General features: G+C 42.2%; 1 protein-coding gene across 1 annotated transcript in view; it reads right to left on the reverse strand.

Moving 5' to 3' along the window:
• CACNA2D4 (calcium voltage-gated channel auxiliary subunit alpha2delta 4) overlaps positions 1–22,910 on the reverse strand; it is a gene marked incomplete at its 5' end in the record, with an annotated part of 108,020 nt that overhangs the window by 78,166 nt on the left and 6,944 nt on the right. Inside the window, 12 exons of the mRNA XM_081310768.1 lie at positions 2,350–2,424; positions 3,505–3,585; positions 4,287–4,364; positions 4,776–4,909; positions 5,944–6,022; positions 6,619–6,732; positions 6,842–6,931; positions 7,755–7,829; positions 9,378–9,528; positions 10,080–10,140; positions 21,608–21,739; positions 22,727–22,889. Coding sequence (XP_081166894.1) covers positions 2,350–2,424; positions 3,505–3,585; positions 4,287–4,364; positions 4,776–4,909; positions 5,944–6,022; positions 6,619–6,732; positions 6,842–6,931; positions 7,755–7,829; positions 9,378–9,528; positions 10,080–10,140; positions 21,608–21,739; positions 22,727–22,889 — 1,233 coding nt within the window. The remainder of the gene's footprint in view (positions 1–2,349; positions 2,425–3,504; positions 3,586–4,286; positions 4,365–4,775; positions 4,910–5,943; positions 6,023–6,618; positions 6,733–6,841; positions 6,932–7,754; positions 7,830–9,377; positions 9,529–10,079; positions 10,141–21,607; positions 21,740–22,726; positions 22,890–22,910) is intronic.

Genomic DNA, 22,910 nt, shown 5'->3' on the forward strand with positions numbered 1-22,910 from the left:
CGTGTCTCGTGCATGGATGTGTCTTGCTACAGCCCCACGGGTGGAGCTACGCTCTCCTGTTCCTTTGTAATATAACCCCTTGCCCTGTTTAGGACAGAATCTTCCATGGAAGTGCCTTGTGTGTGTCCCCTCCTCTTACTGTGCCCTTGGGTGTGGCCTACCCAGGTGTCAGTCAACCTGCTGACAGTGGACATCATGAAGATAGACTCAGCCCCTGAAACCTGACCCCTTGCCTCATTTGAATAGCTTCTCCTCAATAAAAGGGGTCAGCACGAGCTCTAGCTCTCTTTCTCTTTCTGTGGACCCTTAAGGTCAGAGGAGCTGTCACAGAGACCCCAAAGAAAAAGGTATTTGTGTCTCTTGTGTGGTTATTTTGTGCAGCCCAGTTAGCCCAGTTCAACTGGAGTAACCCCTGAGCCTTTTAGTCGTGAACAGAAACCTAGCACTTGACTACATTACTAGCCATATCCTTCATGACTTTCCTGAGAGTGTCTTCCAAGAGATCTCATGACATTGGCTTCACCATACCTTTTTTTTAATTTTTTTTTAAAGAGAGAGTGAAAGAGAGAGAGAGAGAGAGAGAGAGAGAGAGAGAGAGAGAGAGAGAGAGAATTTTTAATATTTATTTTTTAGTTCTCGGCGGACACAACATCTTTGTTGGTATGTGGTGCTGAGGATTGAACCCGGGCCGCACGCATGCAAGGCGAGTGCGCTACTGCTTGAGCCACATCCCCAGCCCTTCACCATACCTCTTTTGTTGTGTAATTGAGTCCCATGTGCTATCATCCTCTATTTGTTTCATTATGCACATCTTATTTCCTTAATTGGATATACATTTCTGGTTCTAGAATTCTTCAAAGCATCATAAGGCCAGACACACAGTAGGCCCACAATATGAACCGATTGGTGGAAGCCTGATATTCATCTTGATTCCATAGGTGGTGATAGGTGGGTTTCTCATCAGGGCCCCTTAATTCTACAAGTCAGTGCCAGGATCAACATATGTGTCCCCCACCCCCAATAATTCATTTGCTAGCACTTGGGATTGTCCCCTGCAGAACTTACTGGTCCAAGATGGTGACATGCCATGGATTCAGATGCTTGCCCCTCAGAACTGAATTGTGAAGACAGAGGGGACATGGTGGTCGCCAGTGTGTCCTGATGTCTCTCTACCTAAACCCTTAAGTAGCAGGTCAGTCACCTCATGGACACTCAGAATCCATTTGAACCAAATGGAAGGGAGCATGGCTTAGAGAGGTCTCCAAATGACACCGGGGCAGAGGAGCCCCTTGGTAGGTTCTCCTGCTGTTGGTTGCCCCGAGATGCAGCCCCTCCTCAGTAGAAGACTGGAAGGGGGCGAGGCTAAGATTTCCCTAGGACTTTGACTCTCCTACCCACAACCACTGCACCGAGAGGTGTGGCCATCATTGCTGTGGCTTGTGCCCAGTGCCATGACCAGAGGCAGCAGGGAGCCCTTGTCCCTGGAGGTAGAGATTTCAGATACAGCCATGCAGCGCTCTCTCTCAGCCACCAGGGTGAGGAGAACTAGGAAGAGGACGGGGTACTCAGGAATAGCCTGAGAAAAACTTAGGGGGACCCGCAACCTCCCCCGGTTCACTCCCCATTTGGTGGAGCCCTGGTGCTCTGCTCATGTGTCTGTCACACTGCAAGCCACTGCGGCAGTGAGGGGACCATGGACTTACAGGCCCACGTGGTAAAGGCTTGGTCCAGGTACGCACTGGCTGGGAGGGGGTGGAGCCTTTAGAGGTGGAGGTCCCTGGGGGTGTGTCCTCGAAGGGAGTTTATGGAACCCTGGATTATTCTTCTTCTTCTTCTTCTTCTTCTTCTTCTTCTTCTTCTTCTTCTTCTTCTTCTTCTTCTTCTTCTTCTTCTCTCTCTCTCTCTCTCTCTCTCTCTCTCTCTCTCTCTTCCTTCACAACCATGAAGTGAACCAGTTTGGTCCACCATGATGTGCTGCCCTCACTCACCAGAGGTCTAACCTCCAAAACCAAGGAAAAATAAATCTTTCTTCTTTATAATTTCATTATCTCAGGAATTTTGTTATAGTAATGAAAAGCTGATGTCCTACAGGACTCGTTGCCCTCAGAACTGCAGCCTTCATCACATGCTCTTTGGACCGCACATCACCACTTCACATATTTTTGCCTTGTCTTTCTTGCTAGATTGCAAACACTTTGAAAGCAAAGACAAAAATGTCTATGTATTTTTTCTCCTGTGACCCTCTAGGATCTTAAGTGGAGCCCAATATACGTGCATTGTTCTACATTTATAAACTATCCACAAATCCCATATCATTAGGATCCCAAGGCAAATAAGATCTGTACCTACCAGGGGTCGGAGGTCAGGATGTGAGAGGATGTAGCCATTGTTAGTATTCATAAAGGCATATCCGTGTACCCCAAGCTGCCAAAGTCAAGGAAGAAAGGGAATGAGACTGCTGCTGTGTTGGACAACTACAGGGGTTGGGTCTGCAGGATGGCTGAGGATGGCCGCTCACAGGAGTTTTTCAAATAGGAACAGCAATGTACCAATAGCATGCTGACCACTGGCCATGAAGTCCCTTCCAGCTTCTGCTGTTTGCAACAACCATGATGACGCACATCGTTTCCTGACTCTTCCAACACGGCCTCTAGGTGCTTTTTTTTTTAATATTCACTTTTTAATTGTGGTTGGACATGATATCCTTATTTTATTTATTTATTTTTATGTGGTGCTGAGGATCGAACCCAGGGCCTCACACATTCGAGGCGAGCGCTCTACCACTGAGCCACAGCCCCAGCCCGCTTTGATGACATCTCTCATTCATTCTCACAGCAGGACTGTGTGGCATGGAGGAGCAGATTGGGAAAACCAGGGAGGGAAAGAACTTGCTGAAGGCCACACAATAAGTTGTAGCTAGTGGTGACAAAGGGCTCCTGAGGACAAGCTGCTGTCACCATGCTCAATGCCTGCACCTGTCTGGGGCTTAAGTGTGTGTGTGTGTGTGTGGGGTCCATCCTACTCTAGGCTTGGCTGCCATGGCCTGGACAGAGGCTCTTGGGCCTGGGTGGGGCAGCTCCAGGGGAACATGTACCTGCCCCATTACAGTTGGATCTTAAATGTCTCACAAAGGCCCATCTGTTGAAGGGTTTGGTTGCTAGCCTGTGGCACTTTTGGAAAGTTAGTGGAACCTTCAGGAGATGGAGCCTAGTGGGAGAGAGTTAGGTTATTGGGGTGTGCCCTCAAAGGGGATATTGGGACCCTGGTCACTTCTAGTCTTTCTTTTCTTCCCAGCTACCATGAAGTAACATTTTTTATCCACCATGCACTTCCACCATGATGTACAACCTTGGCAAAGCAATAAGGCCAAATGACCATAGACTAACACCTTTGAAACCATAAACCTAGATAAACCTTTCCTCCTTATAAGTTGATTTTCTCAGGTAATTTGTCACAGCAATGAAAATTTAACACATTCCCCTCAGAGACTTGACCCATGCTCACCTTGTACCTGGGTGCCAGCTTCATCAGCTCTCTCAGGGTCACATCGGAGCCCACCACACCCAGGAGAATGCCATGGGATCTCTAGAAGGAAAAACAGGAGGATTAAGGAGACTTCTCGTAAATGAGGCCAGACCAGACCCTAGGCTTCTCCAGAGCTCCAGAGAGGAAGCCATTTAGGCCTTAAATGAATCTTCCTCTGCAGTTAGATTTTAGACTGAGCTCTTTGGAATAAAAATTTAGAATCCATCAGAAAAAGCCCCAGGAGTAATCTTAGCTGCTGCGAAGATTAATGCCCAGTATTAATATTTAAGTGGTAATATTTAGATGAAATCCAAAGTTGAATGAAATATTAATCTTCACAGAAGAGGCTGAAGTACTGGGATCCTGGGGACCATAACTTACAGGTGCTCTGAGCACAGGGGACCTGTGAGAAAGTATTTCCTGGCCAGACAGAGAAGGGAAGTCTCCAGAAATCCCCCCACCTGAGACTTAAACACAAGCCAGAGTCTTTCCAACATGGTAGGATGAGTGTTTTTGCTGGAAGGCTTGCAGAAGACCCCTCTAACTTTGTGTCCCCAATGCAGGGGGTCCTCAGGGCAGAGAGGGAGCTTTGAGAAGGACAGACTCCGGGCCCCACTCTGACCAAGAGGCCTGGGCGTAGCCACTCTGGGACAAAGCATGGGAATCTGCGTTTGAACGCTCCCAGCGTGGCCCTCGTGGACTCCCTGGTCTACAGGTGCCAGGTTCTGATCCCTGCTGCCTCACGGGGAGACGCCACTCACTGTTTCGTTCTTTTTGCTGAAGACAGGCATGGCCACGGTAGTGAGGAGCATCAGGCTCTGTGACTTCGAGGTAAAGAGCTGCCGGGGGAAAGGCAGAGGTCAGGGGGGAGGCTGGGGCCCCACGGGTTTGCACCTCTGAAAGCAAGTGGGGAATCACAGTCGTGGAGCCAACAACTCAGAATCACCTTCCCACAGGAAGCGAGAGACCTTAGGTGAGGTGTCCCCTCTGTGCAAAAAGGGGCGCTGGCAGGAATGCTGGGCGAGCGGTGGCTGGAGAGGAGGACGAGGCCCGTGTCCTGAGCCCCCAGCCCAGCTCCCGCGCGTGTTCACCTAGCTGTCTCACCCTGGCCAGGCCAAGGATGAGCATGAGCACGGGAAACAGGCCAGGGGCAAAGAATCTTGGGATAGCATGAGTTTTCCCAGAAACCTCTGATATGAACTTGAGGTTGCTACAAACCATCGCCTTGTTCTCCTCTCCTCAGGGCCCACCTTGCTGTCCATGTAGGCCTCCGTCCAGATGATGTCATGGTCGTGGTTAATGACCATGGGGCGGCTCAGCACATGCAGATATTCCATCACGTTCTCCTGGGCGTCGGCCAGCGTGGAGATCTGCGTGTAGTAGCCTGGTGGCGGGGGTGGGGGTGGGGTTCCATGGTTGCAGAATGAGGAATGACCTTCCCCAATGTCATTCAGAGTTTCTGAGCAGGGCCCACAGGACCTCCTGGCTCACAGCTGGGCCCCTCTTGGGACAGCCCAGGCCATAGGAAACTGTTTCTCCAAGGTTATACCCTGTCCACCAGGGGCAGCTGGAGGCCAGAGGGAGACAAAGGCCCACACTGCCTCCACTGGGGACATCTCAGAGGGGTCTCCAAGCTCCAGAGCCCCCATAGGAGTAGCAGGGGCCTTGATTTCAATCACAGTGCTCCCCATTAAATATTCTATCTTGTCACTCCATCGTAGGGTCTGTTTTCAGGGCCACAATCAAAGCCAGCAATTCTTGTCCTCCTCTACTCCACAGCCTCTTAGTTTCCCTGATCACCATCCTCCCTCAGGTCTCTGGGGTTACGGGGTGGGTTCCTACAGCCTCTTCTCTATAGCAGCCATAGTGTGATATTTAAAAGAGCAAATGGCTCATAAGGCTACAAATGGTTTAGTGCATGTTTACCTCTCTGGTCTCATTGCTCATTACTTTGCACAAAACATTCATTCTTCATGCCAGTAAAAAGGAACAGCTCTTAGGTCCTCTTTTCTCAGACCCTGTGAGCATACTCTTCCCTCCATCTGGAATACTTTTCCTTTCCATCTCCCAAACCTGGGTAAGTGTCTCTTCCATTGTACCCCTAGAACAGACCAGCCAGTCTGTGCCCTTCCACCATTACAGCACATTTTAGATTATATCAGATTCTAAATCTATTCTGATCACTCCTGATTCCCTAGCACCTGGAAACAGTATTGGGTACACAGTAGATGCTCAATGAATTTTTGTTAAATTAACAGAGCTTAAGGTGACACCGAAAAACCCAGGTCTTGGGTTCTGGTCAGAGATACAGAACTGATTGCACACAAAACATTATCCCCAAGAAAACGGTGACCCTCTGTTTTTTCCTTTAGAGTTAATGGCTTAATTTGCATGTATGAAGCAAGGCACTTTGCTCACCTTTATTGTTGCAGGCGATCCACTTCAAGCGGTCAGCAAAAGACACTTCTCTCCCAATAAGGTAAGTGAAAACTCGGACCTAATCCATAAGACGGGGTGGGCTCAGCAGACAGAAATAGTGTTATCTTCACTTTTGTGAGGCTTAGATGTTGGGGCAAGCCACTCTCAATTTGGGGTTCTCCAGTCACACCCACTTTTGGTCAGAGAAGATCCTGAGGCCAAGGCAGCAATGTGGCTTTCCCTGGGCCACGGTGAATATGGAGGAGGTTCAAGGGCAAACAGTTTGGCTGTTCTTCTATCTCAAAACCGTGTTCTGGGGTGGGGTTGTGGCTCAATGGTAGAGTGCTTGCCTCACATGTGTGAGGCACTGGGTTTGATTCTTAGCACCACATATAAATAAATGAATAAAATAAGGTCCATCAACAACTTAAAAAATAAATTTTTTTTAATTAAAAAAAAACCCACAAAAACATATTTTGGTCTCTGAAGTCCTTACACCAGTCCTCGGGGCCCAGGGTGACCCTATTTTGGAACTTCCAATTAGGACATACCTGAATTTATGAATGAATCTAATGGGAAAGAACATTGAACTTGAGGCTCTTCTGCCATTGTCCTCTCCATGGAGGTAGTAAGACAAGCACCCTCCTTCCCCATGACCTCCCGCAGATCAATCACCTTGCGGTCCGGCCAGTTATACTTCTTGAATATTGGCTCATAGCCCTCCACGGCCCCATCAGTGATCAGCATGATGGCTTGGTTGCAGACACTTCCTTGCCGGGCCTCTTGGAACTGTGTAGGGCAGGAGGAGTTCAGTCTCCACAGAACAGGACTATCCCACCTCTGTCTCCAAGCTCCCTCCTAATCCCCTGGCTCTCCAGGCCTCACCGCCTGCAGGTACCTTCTTCAGGATCTGGAAGGCCTCATTCAGGGCCTGGTCCACGACCCCCACACCTTTGACCACCAGCTCTTCCACCAGCTGTTTGAAATGCTGTCAGGGTAAACAGTAGAGGGGGGCTCAGTGGATTGAGCATTCTAGGGAACCTTCGTCTCTGGTCTGAATTGAGGAGGCTACTTGGAACTATTGCCAGAAGGGCATGGTTGCAGGGTCCTAGCTGGATGATACTGCTAATCACATGGGGGGGACCCCTACAACAGACGTTTCTCAAATGCCCCCAAGATAATGAGAATGAATGGCATGGCACAGATCCATCCTCCCACTGGAAGGAAGTGCAAACACGAGGCCAACCAGATGGAGGAGGACAGTCCAGGGCTGGAGGCAATGAATGACCTCCGCATCAAGCCCTTGACTCAGTCACAAGCATGTCACAGGAAGACTGTGGGGGTGCCAGGGACTGAGGCCAAGGCTCGAGAGGACACTAAACCCAGACTCCCTGCAGACGGACATGAAAATGCTCCCTTTTAAAAATTGTTGCCATGTCCTCTTATCTTTTTCCTTTTATCAGAGGAAATGACTCAACCCTATGCATTGGAATTTGTCCTCCCTTCAGGGAAACTGTCACGGAGACTGACATGAAGAAAGGCCCACATGGGAAGTGAAGGGGGAAACTGAGCCTGGATCCTCACAGAGAGAGACTCACTTCCCCAAGGAAGGGAGACCCTTTGGATGTGAGGTCTGCTTGCTCACACTTTGATCTGATTAGCAGCAACACATCGATCAGGGTGATTTCTGGGGTGTCTATGAACAGGGTCTACCATCCTGCTTTTCAAGTAGGCAAAAGGAGCCATGAAGCAGTCTTCACAGACCCTGGTTCTGTCCTGACAAGGGCACAGGGCCACGCGTGGACACTCACCTCTCGGTTGTCTCGATCCGCCTGCACCAGGATCCCTTTAAAACAGGGCTCAATATAATGCACGTAGTCATTGTACTGCAGTCGCGGTGAGGAGGGAGGAGAGAACAGACGGGTCAGGGTGGGAGTCAGGGCCCAGCAACAAGGCTCAGGAAGTCCCAGCTGCTCAGGAGTAGGGCACCTGCGTAGTGTCTCGGGGTGCTCTGAGCTTTTTGCGGTTTGTCTGACCAGAGTAATAACAGAGCCTTTGCTTTAAACATTCTCCCTCAAACCTGGCCCTGGTACGCTTCCTCAGTTGGCTGCCTCAGTGACACCTTCCTGAGCCTACAGAGAGACCCTGAAGTTACCGAAAGAATCTCTTTGTTCTCTGCTCCCAAAACCAGATGAGGTGCTGGTCTTGCACCAGAATCCCACATGCGGGTCCCTCCTTAATGGGCCTGAGTAGGGGATTAGAAGATGCGCTGTTTTACCTTTGCCCTGCATTTATGCAGAGGGTCCTTTAACCATCAACAGTGGGTGGAGTAAGGAGAAAAATGATCATCTCTGCTCCCCTTTTCTTAATTACCCCACAATTGGGATACCAATTTTCAAGGTGTCCCTAATCCACCTTCTGCTTAAGTAAGGGACTGTGATGACATCACAACAGAGCTGCATGGGTTCTGGGGACACTGGGGGGAGGATGCTTCCCTCTCTAGCTACTTCGTGGCAGCTGGGGAAGCAGGACAGGAGGCGGGAGAAAAGGGCTGGGCAGGCTGCGAGGGACGAGGGTGCTGTCCCTCTCCTGTGGGATGTGGAACCTATATTCTGTGGTCCTCCTGTCACTGTTGCAGGTCTGGGGTCAGGGAGGAGAGAAGGGGGTTAGGAGTGATGCAGGTGGGTAAGCTGAGGCCTCGGGGAGCAACTCAGGGACTGGGGGGCATCCTCACACTCCAACAGGGTCATTGAGAAGTTAGACAACTTTTTCTTGACATTTCATTACTAAGTCAACTCTAGTAAAGAAGAGAAATGCCAGTAATGTGGTAGACCGGTAGAGGAGGTTTTTGGATCATGTGGCCCTCAAAAGAATACCCCCCGTAGACAGTCTACTGTGCGTCTGTTGAGGGCTGAGCTGGCCAACCCCTTTCATTGGATTTTTAAATCATTTGCCTCACTTATGTCTCCCCTCTTCTTTCCCCCACTGTGTCTGGATTTGGTGGGATAAAGGAAGTGGGAGAACTGGAATTGTCAGAGAGGAAGAACCAGGGATCATTTGTCCTCCAGCAGCATGGGAGGCTGTTCAGGGACAGGCATTATTCAAGAGCACGTGGATGTGAATAAAGTAGGTCTAACTTGGCCAGTGCTTCTTAACCAGTATCGGGTCTAGAGTCCTCTGAAAAACTAACAAAAGATATGGACTCAGAAAACCAGATGTGTACATTTTACATAAGATTTTAGAAACTTCCCGGACTTCCTGAAGCCCATCCTTAGGCAAACCATGCACCTTATGTTGGGGGCCCCAGTTACAGAGGAAATAATTTTTGCCTGATGAGAGGCATCCACTGGCTGTAAGTTAAAGTCCTGACACAGATGGAGGAAAGTTTTCCTAGAGCAAGTGAGAGCTACCCCAGCAAAGGGAGGCACATTTACCGCAATGATATTAACAAAGTCATTCTCTCCCAGGGTGTCCAAGATGGTGATGATGGTGTGCTTGGCAATAGCCATCCTTAGCCCCTTCATGCTGCCACTTATGTCCACCAAGATCATTATGTCCTTGGGAGAAGTAGCAGCTTGTATGTACCTTTAGCAGAAAGAAAGGGACAGGTCAGAAAAAACACTTGACCAAGGGCCTTCAGCTATTTCTATTTAGATTCTGCCCCAAGGTCAGTCCATGTCCCCTCAGTGACAGGTTTTATCATGCCCCATAATCACTGGATTCTGAAGCCATTCAGGGAAGTGAAATGTGTCCACTTGATGGGACTGGTCAAGTCCCTCATCCTTTTTGACTTAGACCAGTGAGGATCCCTGAGAGGCTGGCAGCAGGAAAGGAGAGAGCTGGATTCCAGCCTGGAGTGGATTACAGATGTGCCGGAAGGAGGGTGTTGAGAGAGAGGAGTACGTAACACAGGGTGGAGTTGGGACAGCCCCGTGTCCTGGAAGGGGTCTGGTTTGGAGAGACACTACAGTCCATGCTGGAGCACACATGGCTGTGGAAGGGGGAGTCCCGCTACCTTAACTCTTCCTGCTCTTGTGTGGGATTAGGCTTCTACATACCCAAGGCCTTGGGTGGTGCTGGGGACGGTGGGGATCGTGAGTGGAGCAAAACCAAAGCACTTCCCTGTGAGCTCTTACCAGCCACGGTTTCGACAGTCGAAGGTAATGACTCCATTCTCATCCGGTGTCCATTTTATACCTGGGGAAATCAAGGCTGGTTCTTTGACTAGCTCAATGAGGTCACCCCAGAGCCCCTGGCTAGGTGCTAAGTCCCAGGACAGTTAGGATTCCCAGGGCAGGACCTGCTTTGGACATGGGCAGGAGGGCAAGGAGCACCTGACCACATCCTACAAACTGAGGCAGCTGGAAAGGAGATACCACCCAAAAATCAAAGGGACAAAATTGGGAATAAGTTCACAGTCAGAAAGGACCCATATATGTGGAGCCTTGGGCTTTTTGTGAGGCTCAATGTCCTATCAAATAGTGGAAGGGGAAGCTCTGGAATGGTGTGATTTTAACATCCATTACCATCTAGCAAAGTATGGACAAAGAGAAGAAAGAGCCAGGCACTTTGGCTTCTGCTCTGTACTCGGGTTAAGCTCATTAGCACTCCTGATATCACCTCCCTGGACTGGGAGAAATGATGTGACTGCACGATTATAAGCTACTTGAAGTCAGGGATTCCTGGACCAAGCAGGGCTCATAATGTCTGTCACCTGAATGAAAGAATGAACGGATGGCCAGCCATCAAAGACGTTGCTTTGACCACTAGTAGAGAACCTGGGATAAATTTGTTCTATTCACCTAACCCAACATTTAGATAAAGACACACAAAGCACAGAAAACACCTAATGTGATCCACAATAAAAATCTCTCTTTGGAGTGACTTTCACAATTTGGAACAGAGGGTTCAAAATAAGATTTAAAAATTGTAATTATTGAAATTGTAATATATTGTGCTTGCACTAGAAAAGAAAATGTGGTGGTATCATGACTATCTAGAAGCTTCAAGGGATCTTCTAATTTCACAGTAGTTTGACTTTAGATATGATGTGCTCTTTCAGACTCTGCTAGATTACAAGGGTAGAAAGAGGATTCAGGGCCCTTTGAGTGAGAGGCAGCAAAACTAAGAGCCCAGGAATTACAGAAGTCGAAACCACCAAATACAAAATAAAGGATAGGTGTGTTTGAGAAATCACAAAGAATGTTCAATAAGAGAAGATCAGTAATGAAGAAATAGTCTTAAAAATATAGAACTTTGAGAAATGAAGAAAATATTTAGGTAAAAATAAATTAAGTGGCTAGCGAATTATTCATAGGTAAAGAGAAAATTCACTCAGTTAAAGGAGTTATCCAGGATTGTATACAGGGTAGAATGAAAAGGTCTAACACATGTCTGATTGGAGACACAGAAAGAGGAAAGTTTGAGAAGGATAACTTTAAAGAAATTATGTTGGCAAATGTTCTAGAGCTGATAAAACACAACTCCTCAGACCAGGGACCACAAAAGATGCCAAGCAGGATGAATAAAAAGACAATATCACTCAGCCATAAAGTATGAAATGAAATTATGGCATTTGCCAGAAAATGGATGGAACTGGAGACTTATCATGTTAAGTGGAACAAGCCAAATGTTCTCTCTAATATGTGGCCAAATGTTCTCTCTGATATGTGGATGCTAACACACAGTAAGAGAGGAGAGGGAAGAAGAGAAGTTCATTAGACAAAAGGGAATGAAGGGCAGGAAGTGGGGATGGGAATGAGAAAGACAGAAGAATGAGTTGGACATAACTTTTCTATGTTCATATATGAATACACGACCAGCATAACTCCATATCATGTAACCACAAAAATGGGAAGTTATATTCCATGTACGTATGCTATGTCACAATACATCCTACTGTCATGTACAACTAGAAAGAAGAAATAAATAATCTAGTTAATAAAAAACAAACAAGACACTCACACACACTTAGTGAAACTGCAGAACTTCAAAAGCAAATAAATACATATCTTGAAAAAAGCCACAAAGACCAAAACACTCAACCCTGGTGGAAGCCACAAGCCAGAAGCAAACAAACAAAAAACCAAACAAATAAAAAAGAAACCCATCACCACCACCCCAAACAACAAAAGCCAGTCTTAAATGTTGAGAGAAAAGAAGTTAATTTAGAATTGCACTCCCAGCAAAAACATCATTCAAGAATGAGGACAAGGGGCAGGGGCTGGGGCTAGGGCTCAGAGGTAGAGGGCTCACCTCACACGTGGGAGGTGCTGAGTTCCATCCTCAGCACCACATAAAAATAAATAAATAAAATAAGGGTACTGTGTCCAACTACAACTAAAAATATATTTCTAAAAAAATGAGGAGAAAAAAAGCATCCGTAGGTAAACACAATGGGCAGAGCATGTTGGGTCGGCTCTGTGAACATCAGACAAAGGAGACTTAAAATGAAACGTGTCACAAGTGCTAATGAGATGAAGGAAACCAAAAAATGAACGAAGATAGAAAATTTAGTCAGTACTATTTTAGTTGGTGACCAAAATACCCAACCAGAACAACTTAGAAAAGTTGATTTTGACTCCTGGTTTCAGAAATTCAGTCCATGGTTGGCTGACTGCTGTGCTCTGAGCCTGAGGTGAGGCAGAACATTATCACAGAGCAGAGTGGGGAGGGGGATCAAGGCACCAGAAACGAAATATAAACCCCAAAGGAATGTCTCCAGAGACTCACTTCCTCTAGTCATACCCTACTTGCCACTCAGTACACAAGACCAAGGTGGAGTGACAGTTGCCAGAGGCTGAGGGGAAGAAATAACAGAGAGTCAAGATTTAATGAGCCTAGAACTAAAGCTTTGCAGAATGAAAAGGGTTCTGGAGATGGATGGTGTTGATGGTTGTACAGTGACAGCACACTCAATCCCAGTATGCACTTAAAAATGTACTCAAAGATGAAAGAACATTTTATGTTATGTATATTTTTCCTCAATTTAAAAATTAAAAAAATTACAAACTCTGTACTGATCAAAACTTGTGAGAGCAGCAAAAGTAGAGCTTCGGGTGGCAGGGTACAGCCTTAATACTTATTTTAGAAACACAGAAAGGCTAAAAATTTAAACTAAGTGTCCATTTAAGAGGTTAGGAGGAGGAACGGCAGAATAAATCCAAAGAAAGGGAAAAAAGAAAAAAATTTAGATCAGAAAGTTAGAGCCAAAATAGATCAAATATGAAACAAAGAACTAATAGAGAACAACCAACCAAAACAAAAGACGATTCCTGAAAAGATTAACAAATAGAGAAACCAATGGAAAAATTATGAAAAATACATATAATTATACAAATAAAAAGATACATAATAATAGATATAGCAGAGATTTAAAAGAGAATAATAGATTCATATGAATAAATCTGAAAACTCAGATGAAATGAATGGATTCTGAATAAAAGTATTTATTAAATTTTAGGAAGAAATAGAAAGTCATATTAATGTTTCAAGAATTAAATAAATTGAAGTGATAATTTTATATCCCCATATAGAAAACCTCAGGCCAATGTGGTTTTATAGATAACTTCTATGAAACTTTCAAGGAAGAGATCTTATTCAAATTCTTCCCAAAGCCAAAAAAAAAAAAAAAAAAAAAGAGAGAGAGAGAGAGTGCACTCCAATTTATTTTACAAAGCTAGTATAACTTTGAAAATCCAACATGTACAGAAAGAAAAATTAGAAGACCATTTCACTTGTAAATATAGATGCAAAAATCCTCCTCTTTTTTTTTTTTTAAATGAAGCTGGGAATTGAAGCCAGGGCCTTGTGCATGATGGACAAGTGCCCCCAGCCCTAGATGCAAAAAAACCTAAACAAAATATTAATAAACTGCCAGGCACTGAGGCACACGCCTGTAATTCCAGTGGCTTGGGAGGCTGAGGCAGGAGTATCATGAGTTCAAAGCCAGCCTCAGCAAAAGTGAGGCACTAAGCAACTCAGTGAGACCCTGTCTCTAAATAAAATGCAAAATAGGGTTGGGGTTGTGGCTCAGTGGTTGAATGCCCCTGAGTTCAGTCCCTGGGACCTAAGAATAATAATAATAACAACAACAATAATAAATACAACCAATGTATAAAAGGATTTATTATAATCAAGTTAGGGTAGTCATAGGAAGGCAAGGATAGATTCACATGAGAAAATTCAATAGTTAAGTGGGCAAAATATAATATGTATTACACAGAAGAGGAAGAACAGGGAGCTAATAACATAAAATAGTGCTCTACTTCATGAGTGACCAGGGAAATGCAACGTCAAGCCACAGTGAAATGCCATTTTTTTTTACTAAAAATTCATCAACAAAAATTTTAAAATTTAATGATATCCAGAATTAAAGAAGATGTGGATCTCTTAGTCATTGCTTATTGGAATGTAATTGGTGCAAGTTTCTGAAACACAATTTGAAATTTTTTGTCAAAGGTGAACTTCATATATCTTAAAACTTAGCAAGGAGCTGGGGTTGTGGCTCAGTGGTAGGGCGTTTGCCTATAGCATGTGTGAGGCACTGGGTTTGGTTCTCACCCCACACATAAACAAATTAATTAAATAAAGGTCCATTAATAAAAAAAATCTTAGCAATTTTATTCCTAGGTATAAAACTAAGGGAAACTCTTATATCTCAGGATATAATATATCTCAGGAGACAAGAGTCTTTATAACAATATTGCTTATAAAAATGAAAAACAAAGATGGGAAGCAATTCATTTAGGATCAAAAGGATGGATAAACTGTGACAAAGAAGATGTGACAATATAGATGAAGAAGTAAGCTCCAAATATCCAAATACTAAACTACTTTTATGTATTTCAAAGAACAAGCAAAGCAGAAAGAGGATTCTGGAAGATGGCAGAGTAGGCAGCACCAGAAATCCATCTCCCCATCTAGGGAAGAACTGTGCTGATAGAATCTGTCTGATGTAACTATTTTGGAACTTTGGGGTCTATTAAAGGCTTGCAACTTGTAGGGGAAGTCTTTGATGGTATATTGCAGTTAATTTCTCTCAATTTTAGCTCCTAGCATAATAGCAGCTATCCACCCCCAACACCTCATCCCCTGGCTCTGTGGCAGGCAGCTGTGCATGTGTTCTCAGAGCAGCTTGTACACAGCTTGCAGGAGTCACCATGGGCAAAAATGGACCCTGTTGTATATGGACCCTGCATATATGAAGTTCCTCCTTATCAGCAAATACTTTAAATATGTGCATATATGAAGAAAATTATTCCTAACCATGCCTGCCCAGAAAAATGCTCAGAAGAGACTGAGAAGACCTTAAATTTACACCTCAGGCTGATCTTCATCCCAGAGAACCTACCAAAAAACGAACAAACAACAACAAGCACACAATCAAACAAGCCAAAAACCATCACTAAAACAATAGTAAAACCCTGGAGAAGGGAGAGAGTCTAGTTTTCAGGATTATCACACTGTTAGATTTAAATGTTCAGTTTTCAATTTAAAAAAATCACTGGGTATACAAAGAAATAAGAAAGTGTGGCTCAGTCAAGGGGAAAAAACTGAAAAATATCCAATGCAAATCTATTAGACAAAGACTTTACAACTATCTTCAAGATGCTCAAAGAACTAAAAGAAGATGGGGAGAAAGTCAAGAGACAATATATAAACAAAATGGAAGTATCGGTAAAGAGAAAATCTAAAGAAAATTTTAAAAAAAGAAATTCTAGAACTGAGACTATAATAACTGAAATGAAAAATTCGCTAGAAGGATTTAAAGGAAATTTTGAGCAGGAAGAAAATAAAACTAGTGAAATTAAGATGGGACAATGAAAATCATTGAGCCTAAGGGACAGATAGAAAAAAAGGTTGAATAAAAATGAACAGAGTCTCAGGACTCTGTTCAAGTTGGGACTCCATCAAGTTGACCAACATCACTGGGGAGTATCCCAGAAATAGAAGAGTAAGAGAGCAGGTAAAAGAGAGTACTTGAAGAAAGAACAGTTGAAAACTTTCCAAATTTGATGAAAGACATGAATATAAACATCCAGGAAGCTCAACAGACTAAGTAAGGTGAATTCAAAGGGATCTATATTAAGACACATTATAATCTAGTTTTCCAAAAGCAGAGAAAAAGAGAGAATCTTAAAAGCAGCAGAGAAATTAAGACATTCCCATAACTGAGGGAGTTGCTCATTACTAGACATCCCCTGCAAGAAATGCTCCATGGAGTCCTGCAAAGTGAAATGAAAGGGCACTAGACAGGACTTGAAGCCATTTGGATAAAGACCTCAATAAAAGTAAAGACAAAGGCAACCATAAAACTAGTACTTAACACTAGTTTGAACTCTATTCTTTGTTTTCTGCATGATTTAAAAGCCCAATAAAAATTTTTAAAAATTATTAGTCTAAAGCAAGTATTATTATGACTTTGGCAATTCCACACTGAGTTTTCTACATAATTTAAGAGACTAATTCCTTTAAAAGAATTGTTGGTTTATTTTGAGGCACATGATGTATAAAGATGTAATTTTGTGGCATAACTCACCAAAGGGGTAGAAAGGGAGCTGTAAATGATCAGGGTTTTGTATGTTATTGAAGTTGATCTGGTATAAATTTAAATTGGAATATTATAAATTTGGGATGTTAACTGTAATCCCATTTGTAACCACAAACAAAATGGTTATAGAATATGTACAAAAGAAAATGAAAACAGAATTTAAAAGATCAACATAAAACAAGACAGTAATGGAGGAAATGAGGACAAAAAAATTATAAGGAATATAGAAAACAAATAAAAAATAGAAAAGGAAATAGCAAAATGATAAAAGTTCCTCCTTATCAGCAATTACTTTAAATATAAATGGATTAAACTCACCAACCAAAAGACGAGATTAACAGCTTGGATAAAAACATGATCCAACTATATGCTGCCTATAAGAGACTTCAGATCCAAAGACACAAATAGGTGAAAGTGAAAGAATGAAAAGAGATAGTCACAAAAATAGTATCCAAAAATGATAAAGATTGGTATATAATATTAAACAAAAATAATTTAAACTAAAAAGTTTATGAGACAGAGAATAATAATATATATTAATAAAAGGTTTAGTACAGCAAGAAGATACAACAGTTGTAAATATGCACCTAATAGATTATTAAAGCACATGAAGCAGACACTGACAGAATTGAAGGGAGACATCTCTGCAGTAACAGAGACTTCAATACTCAACCACACAGAAGGTAAAAGGAAAATAGAGGACTTACACAACATAATAACTCAGCTGAGTCTAACACACATATACAGAACACTCTACCACCAACATACTCTTCTCAAGTGCACATGGGACACTTTCCAGGATAGACTGTATGTTGTTAAGCCATAAATTTAGTCTCAGTAGATTTTTAAAGATAGCTAACATATAAGGTATTTTTTTAACCACAATGGAATGAAGTTAGAAATCAATAACAAAAATTAACTAGAAAAATCACAAGTTTGTGGGAATGAAATAATACACATTTAAAGAACAAATGGGTCAAAAAATTAGAATAAAACAAAAGAATGAAAATGAAAACAGCATACTAGAGCTTATGGGTTAAAGTGAAGGCAATGCTTAAGGGCAGATTTATAGCTATTAGGAAATAAGTGAACTAAAAAGTGGATTCTTTGTAAGGATCAACAAAACTGACAAAGCTTTATTTAATGAGAGGGAATAAGAAAAAGAAGACTCAAGGTATTTATAATTAGAAATGAAAGTGGGGATTTTGTTACCAATTCTATAGAAATAAAAATGATTGTTAAGAGAAGGTTATGCACATTTGTATGCCAACAAATTGGATAACTTAGATGAAATGGACAAATTCCTAGAAAATAAAAAACTAAGACTAAATCATGAAGAAGTGTGAAATATAACCCAACCTATAACTAATAAGGGGATTTAATAAAAAAATCTCCCCACAAAGTGAAGCTCTGGACCTGATGGCATCACTGGTAAATATGGCCACATGCAAAAAACCCATACTAATACACAAAAAAAACTTTAAAAAATTGAAAAGAAGAAAATACTTTTTAACTTTCCTGTAAGGCCAAATTACCTTAATCCAAAGTCAGAAAAGATATTATGAGAAAAGAAATCTACAGACCAATATTCCTTAACATTGATGCAAAACTCATCAATAAAATACTAGGAAAGAACCAAATAAACGACAAAACAAAACAAATTCAGCAGCACATTGAGAGTTTATGCCAAGGATTCGTTTTTGAGATGCAAAGATTTTTCAATGTACAATAATTGACCACTGTAATATACCACTTTAACAGAATGAAGAAAAAAAATCCACATGATCATCTCAATTGATGCAGAGAAAGCATTTGACAAAAGCCAACACCCTTTTATCATAAGAAAGACTCAGTAACTAGCAATAGAAGGAAACTACTTCAATATAATAAAAGCCATATATGGAAAAAGCCACACAGTCAACATAACACTTGGTGAAAATTTGAAAGCTTTTCCTCTAAGATCAGATATAAAACAAATAATTCTGATTTTTCCATTTCTATTCAACACAGTACTGGAAGCTCTAACCAAAACAAGTAGGCAAGAAAAAGAAGCAAAAAAACATACAAGGTAGAAAAAATAAAATGATCTCTTCACAGACTATATGATCTTATATGTAGAAAGCCCTAAAGATCTCTCTCTCTCTCTCTCTCTCTCTCTCTCTCTCTCTCTCTCTCTCTCTCTCTCTCTCTCCCCTCTCACACACACACACACACACACACACACACACACACACACAGTTAGACTGAATAAATAAATTCAGAAAAATTGCGCGATACAAAGTTAGTTGAATTTCTATTAATTAATAATGAACAATCTGGAAAGAAAATTACCAAAATATTTATATTTATAATAGCATCAAAAAGAATAAAATAGGAATTAACCAATAAGGTGAAAGATTCATTTTGTACAATGAAAACTGCAAATATTTCTGAAAGAAATTAAAGACAGGGATGGGAATAGGAAAGACAGAATGAATTGGACATAACTCTCCCATATTCATATATGAATACATGACCAGTGAAACTCCATATCATGTATCACCACAAGAATTGGATCCTAATTAGAATAAGTTATATACTCCATATTATGTATAATATGTCAAAACACACTCTACTGTCATGTATATCTAAAAAGAACAATTTTTTAAACTAAAAAAATTTTTAAAGAAATTAAAGACAGAAATAAATGGAAACACACACCCTCTTCATGGACTGGACTATTAGGATGTCAACACTACCCAATCTACTGATTCAGGGCAATCTCCCTCAGAATCTCAATGACATTTATTGCAGAAATAGAAAAACCCATCTTTAAAATCAGCATACTACAGTGATGCAGCCACATCAATGTTTATAGCAGCTCAATTCACAATAGCCAAACTATGGAACCAACATAGATGCCCTTCAACAGATGAATGGATAAAGAAAATGTGGTATATATACACAGTGGAATATTACTTAGCCTTAAAGAAGAGTGAAATGATGACATTTGCAGGTCAATGGATGGAGCTGGAGAATATCATGCTAAGTGAAATAAGCCAATCCAAAAAACCAAAGGATGAATTTTGTCTCTGATATGTGAATGTTAATTCACACTAAGGGAGGGCTAGGGAAAAATAGAGGTACTTTGGATTAGGTAGAGAGGAGTGAAGGGAGGAGAGGGGACATGGGGGTAGGAAGGATGGTAGAATGAAACATACATTATTAGCCTATGTGCATATATGACTATATGACTGGTGTGATTCTATGTCATGTACAATCAGAAGAACAAGAAGTTATACTCCATTTATGTATGATGTATCTACGGTCATGTATAACTAATTATAACAAATTTTAAAAATCTTAAAAAAATCCCATTTAAAATTCATAATGAATCTCAAGGGATTTCAAATAACTGAAATAATCTTGAAGAAAAACAAACTAGAAGAGTCACATTTCCTGGTTTTTGAAACTTCCTACAAGGTCACATTAATCAAAACTGCATGTTATTGGCAAACAGCAATGAAATGGAATAGAGAGGCCAGAAATAAACCCTTCTCGTATGATTAAATCATTTTGACCAAGGCACTAAGACTATGCAATGAGGGAAGGGCATTCTTTTCAACAAATGGTTTGGGAAAACTGCATATCCACATGCAGAGGAATGAAGCTGGACTCTTATCCAACATCATCAATACAAATTAATTCAAAATGGGTAAAACACTTTTAAGTATAGACCTACAAGTATAAAATTCTCAGTGTGGGGGTTGGGGATGTGGCTCAAGTGGTAAGCATTCGCTTGGCATGCACGGCTCGCTGGGTTCCATCCTCAGCATGACATAAAAATAAAATAAAGATGTTGTGTCTGCCGAAAACCAAAAAATAAATATTAAAAAAATTCTCTCTCTCTCTCTCTCTCTCTCTCTCTCTCTCTCAAAAAAAAAAAATTCTCAGTGTGGCTTTGTTGTGCTGTGGTAATTTCTTTCTATTGTTTTCTATTGCTTGGTAGAAAACAGAGGAAAATCTTCATTACATTGGCCTCAGCAATGATATTTTGGGTCTGACACCAAAGGCGAGACAAAAAGAAAAAAAAAACAGACAAATTTGACTTTGTGAAAGATTTTTAAATTTGTTCATCAAATGACTCTATCAATATGTTTGAAAGCAACCCACAAAATGAGGGAGAATGTTTGCAAACCACATGTCTGAACGGGGATTAGTATTTCAAATGTATAGAGAACCCCTAAAACTCAAGAACAGCAGCAAACAACCCAATTGAAAAATGGATAAAGCATTTGAATAGATACTTATCTAAAGGAAGAAGATATACAAGTGACTAATAAGCACATTAAAATGCTTGACATCATTAATCATTAAGGAACTGCAAATCAAAACCACAATGAGATACCATCTCACGTCTATTCCTCATGCCATCCTGATACAGGTGACAAGTGTTAGCATGAAGGTGGAGAAATGACCACCCTGTCACTCTAGATGGGAATGGAAAACAGTACAGCCTTATAGAAAACAGTATGACGGTTCCTCAAAAAATTTAAAAAAGAAATACCATATGACACAGCAATTTGACTTCTGGAGCTACATTCCCAGCCCTTTCTGTTTGGGTATATAACCAAAAAAATCGAAATTAGAGTCTGAAAGAGATATCTGTACACCACGTTCTTATCAGCATTAGTCACATAGCCAAAAGGTGGAAGGAGCCCAAGTGTGCGTTGAAGGATGAATGGATACACAAATGTATCCCATATGGACAATGGAACATTATTCAGCTTTAAAAAGGAAAGGGATTCTGACACATGCTGCAACACAGATAAATCTTAGGGGCATTAGGCTGAGCAAAGTAAGTTGAGCCTGAAAAGTCAAATGCTATGTGATTTCATTTCTGTGAGGCACTTAGAGCAGTCCAAATCATACAGACAGACTGTAGAGTGATGGTAGCCGGTGGCTGGGGTGCAAAGGGGAGAATGGAGAGTTCCTGATATTGGGTGTACAGATTCTGTTTATAAGATGGAGAGAGCTGGTGGTGGCCGCTCAACCTAATTTACTGAGGGGCTAAGCCCCAGGGTTCCAGAGAACAAGCTCAGAAGATCGTGGAAATGCCACCAATGTCCTCACCTGGATAGATCCTGAAGAATCCAGTTGCACTGCCAAAATACTGCCAGGTCAGTGTAGGGTCTCTCTGAAAATTCTCCACAAAAACAGGGTTCAGGGCTTCAGACATGTAGACTCCATTTAAAATATCTGGATCTGAAGGGCAAGATGATAGAAAGAACTTCAGGGGTGACTAAGGTGCAAGCAGAAGTAGCCAAATCCTCACATGCTAAATGGGCATGTGCATGCACACACACACACACACACACACACACCACACACACCCTCTAGTACAGAGACTGAGTTCTTTCCCTACTATGGTTTGGATGTATTTGAGGGTGTCCTCAAAGGTTCATATGCTACAAGTTTGGCCTCCAATGCAGCAATTTGAGAGGTGGTGGAGTTTGGTGGGAAGCAATTGAGTTACTGAGGGCACTGTCCTTGGGAAGGAATTTTTGTAGTTCTTATATGGCCCTGGTTGGTTCTTAAAGGGGGGTTTTATAAAAGAACAAGATTGGCTCCTCCCTACTCTTTTTTTTTTTTTTTTTTTTTTTTTTTTTGGTACTGGGATTAAACCCAGGGATGCTCTACCACTGAGCTACACCCCCAGGCCTTTTTATTTTTTATTTTGAGACAGGGTCTTGCTAAATTGCTTAGGACCTCACCAAATTGCTGAGACTGGTCTTAAACTTGTGATCCTCCCAAGTCTCGGGGATTACAGGCATGGCATGCACCACCATGACCAGCTCCGCCCCACTCTTTGACTTCCAGTCTCATAGGCACTTCCACCATGACGCCATCCACCATAATGTGACACAGTCTGGCCCCCAGCCCAGTGCCAGTACTATATTGTTTGGACTTTTAGCTTTCAAAAATGTGAGCTAAGTAAACTTCTTTTCTTTATAAGTTGCTTGGTCTCAGATATCTTGTTCTACCAATGAAAATAGACCAATACACCATACTGTGTAGAATAATTTCTTTACTCATCCTTAGTTAAGGAGATTGGAGAGACGATTTATAGCCTGCAGTGCTACTGAGGCCAAGGAGGCAAATTCGTTGATAACACCAGTATCACCACCCCCACCCTCACAACTCCAAAACAGTTCCAAGAGAGTGATAGCCCACGGGAGCTGTGGTGGCAACCTTTGTTGTACACGTTGGTGGGCAGCTGCACGTTGCTGATGGAGGTGTTCACACGCAGGTTGCTGAAGTGTGCGTTGGACTCCAGGACAAACTCGGCTCCCAGCTCCACGTAGTTGCCATTCTCATCCTTCTCATTGATCAAGACTGAGTTGTAGTAGTCAAACTAGGGACAGAGGGGCATCAA

Source organism: Spermophilus citellus (assembly GCF_964194105.1).
Source record: "Spermophilus citellus genome assembly, chromosome: 10".
Classification (NCBI taxonomy): domain Eukaryota; kingdom Metazoa; phylum Chordata; class Mammalia; order Rodentia; family Sciuridae; genus Spermophilus; species Spermophilus citellus.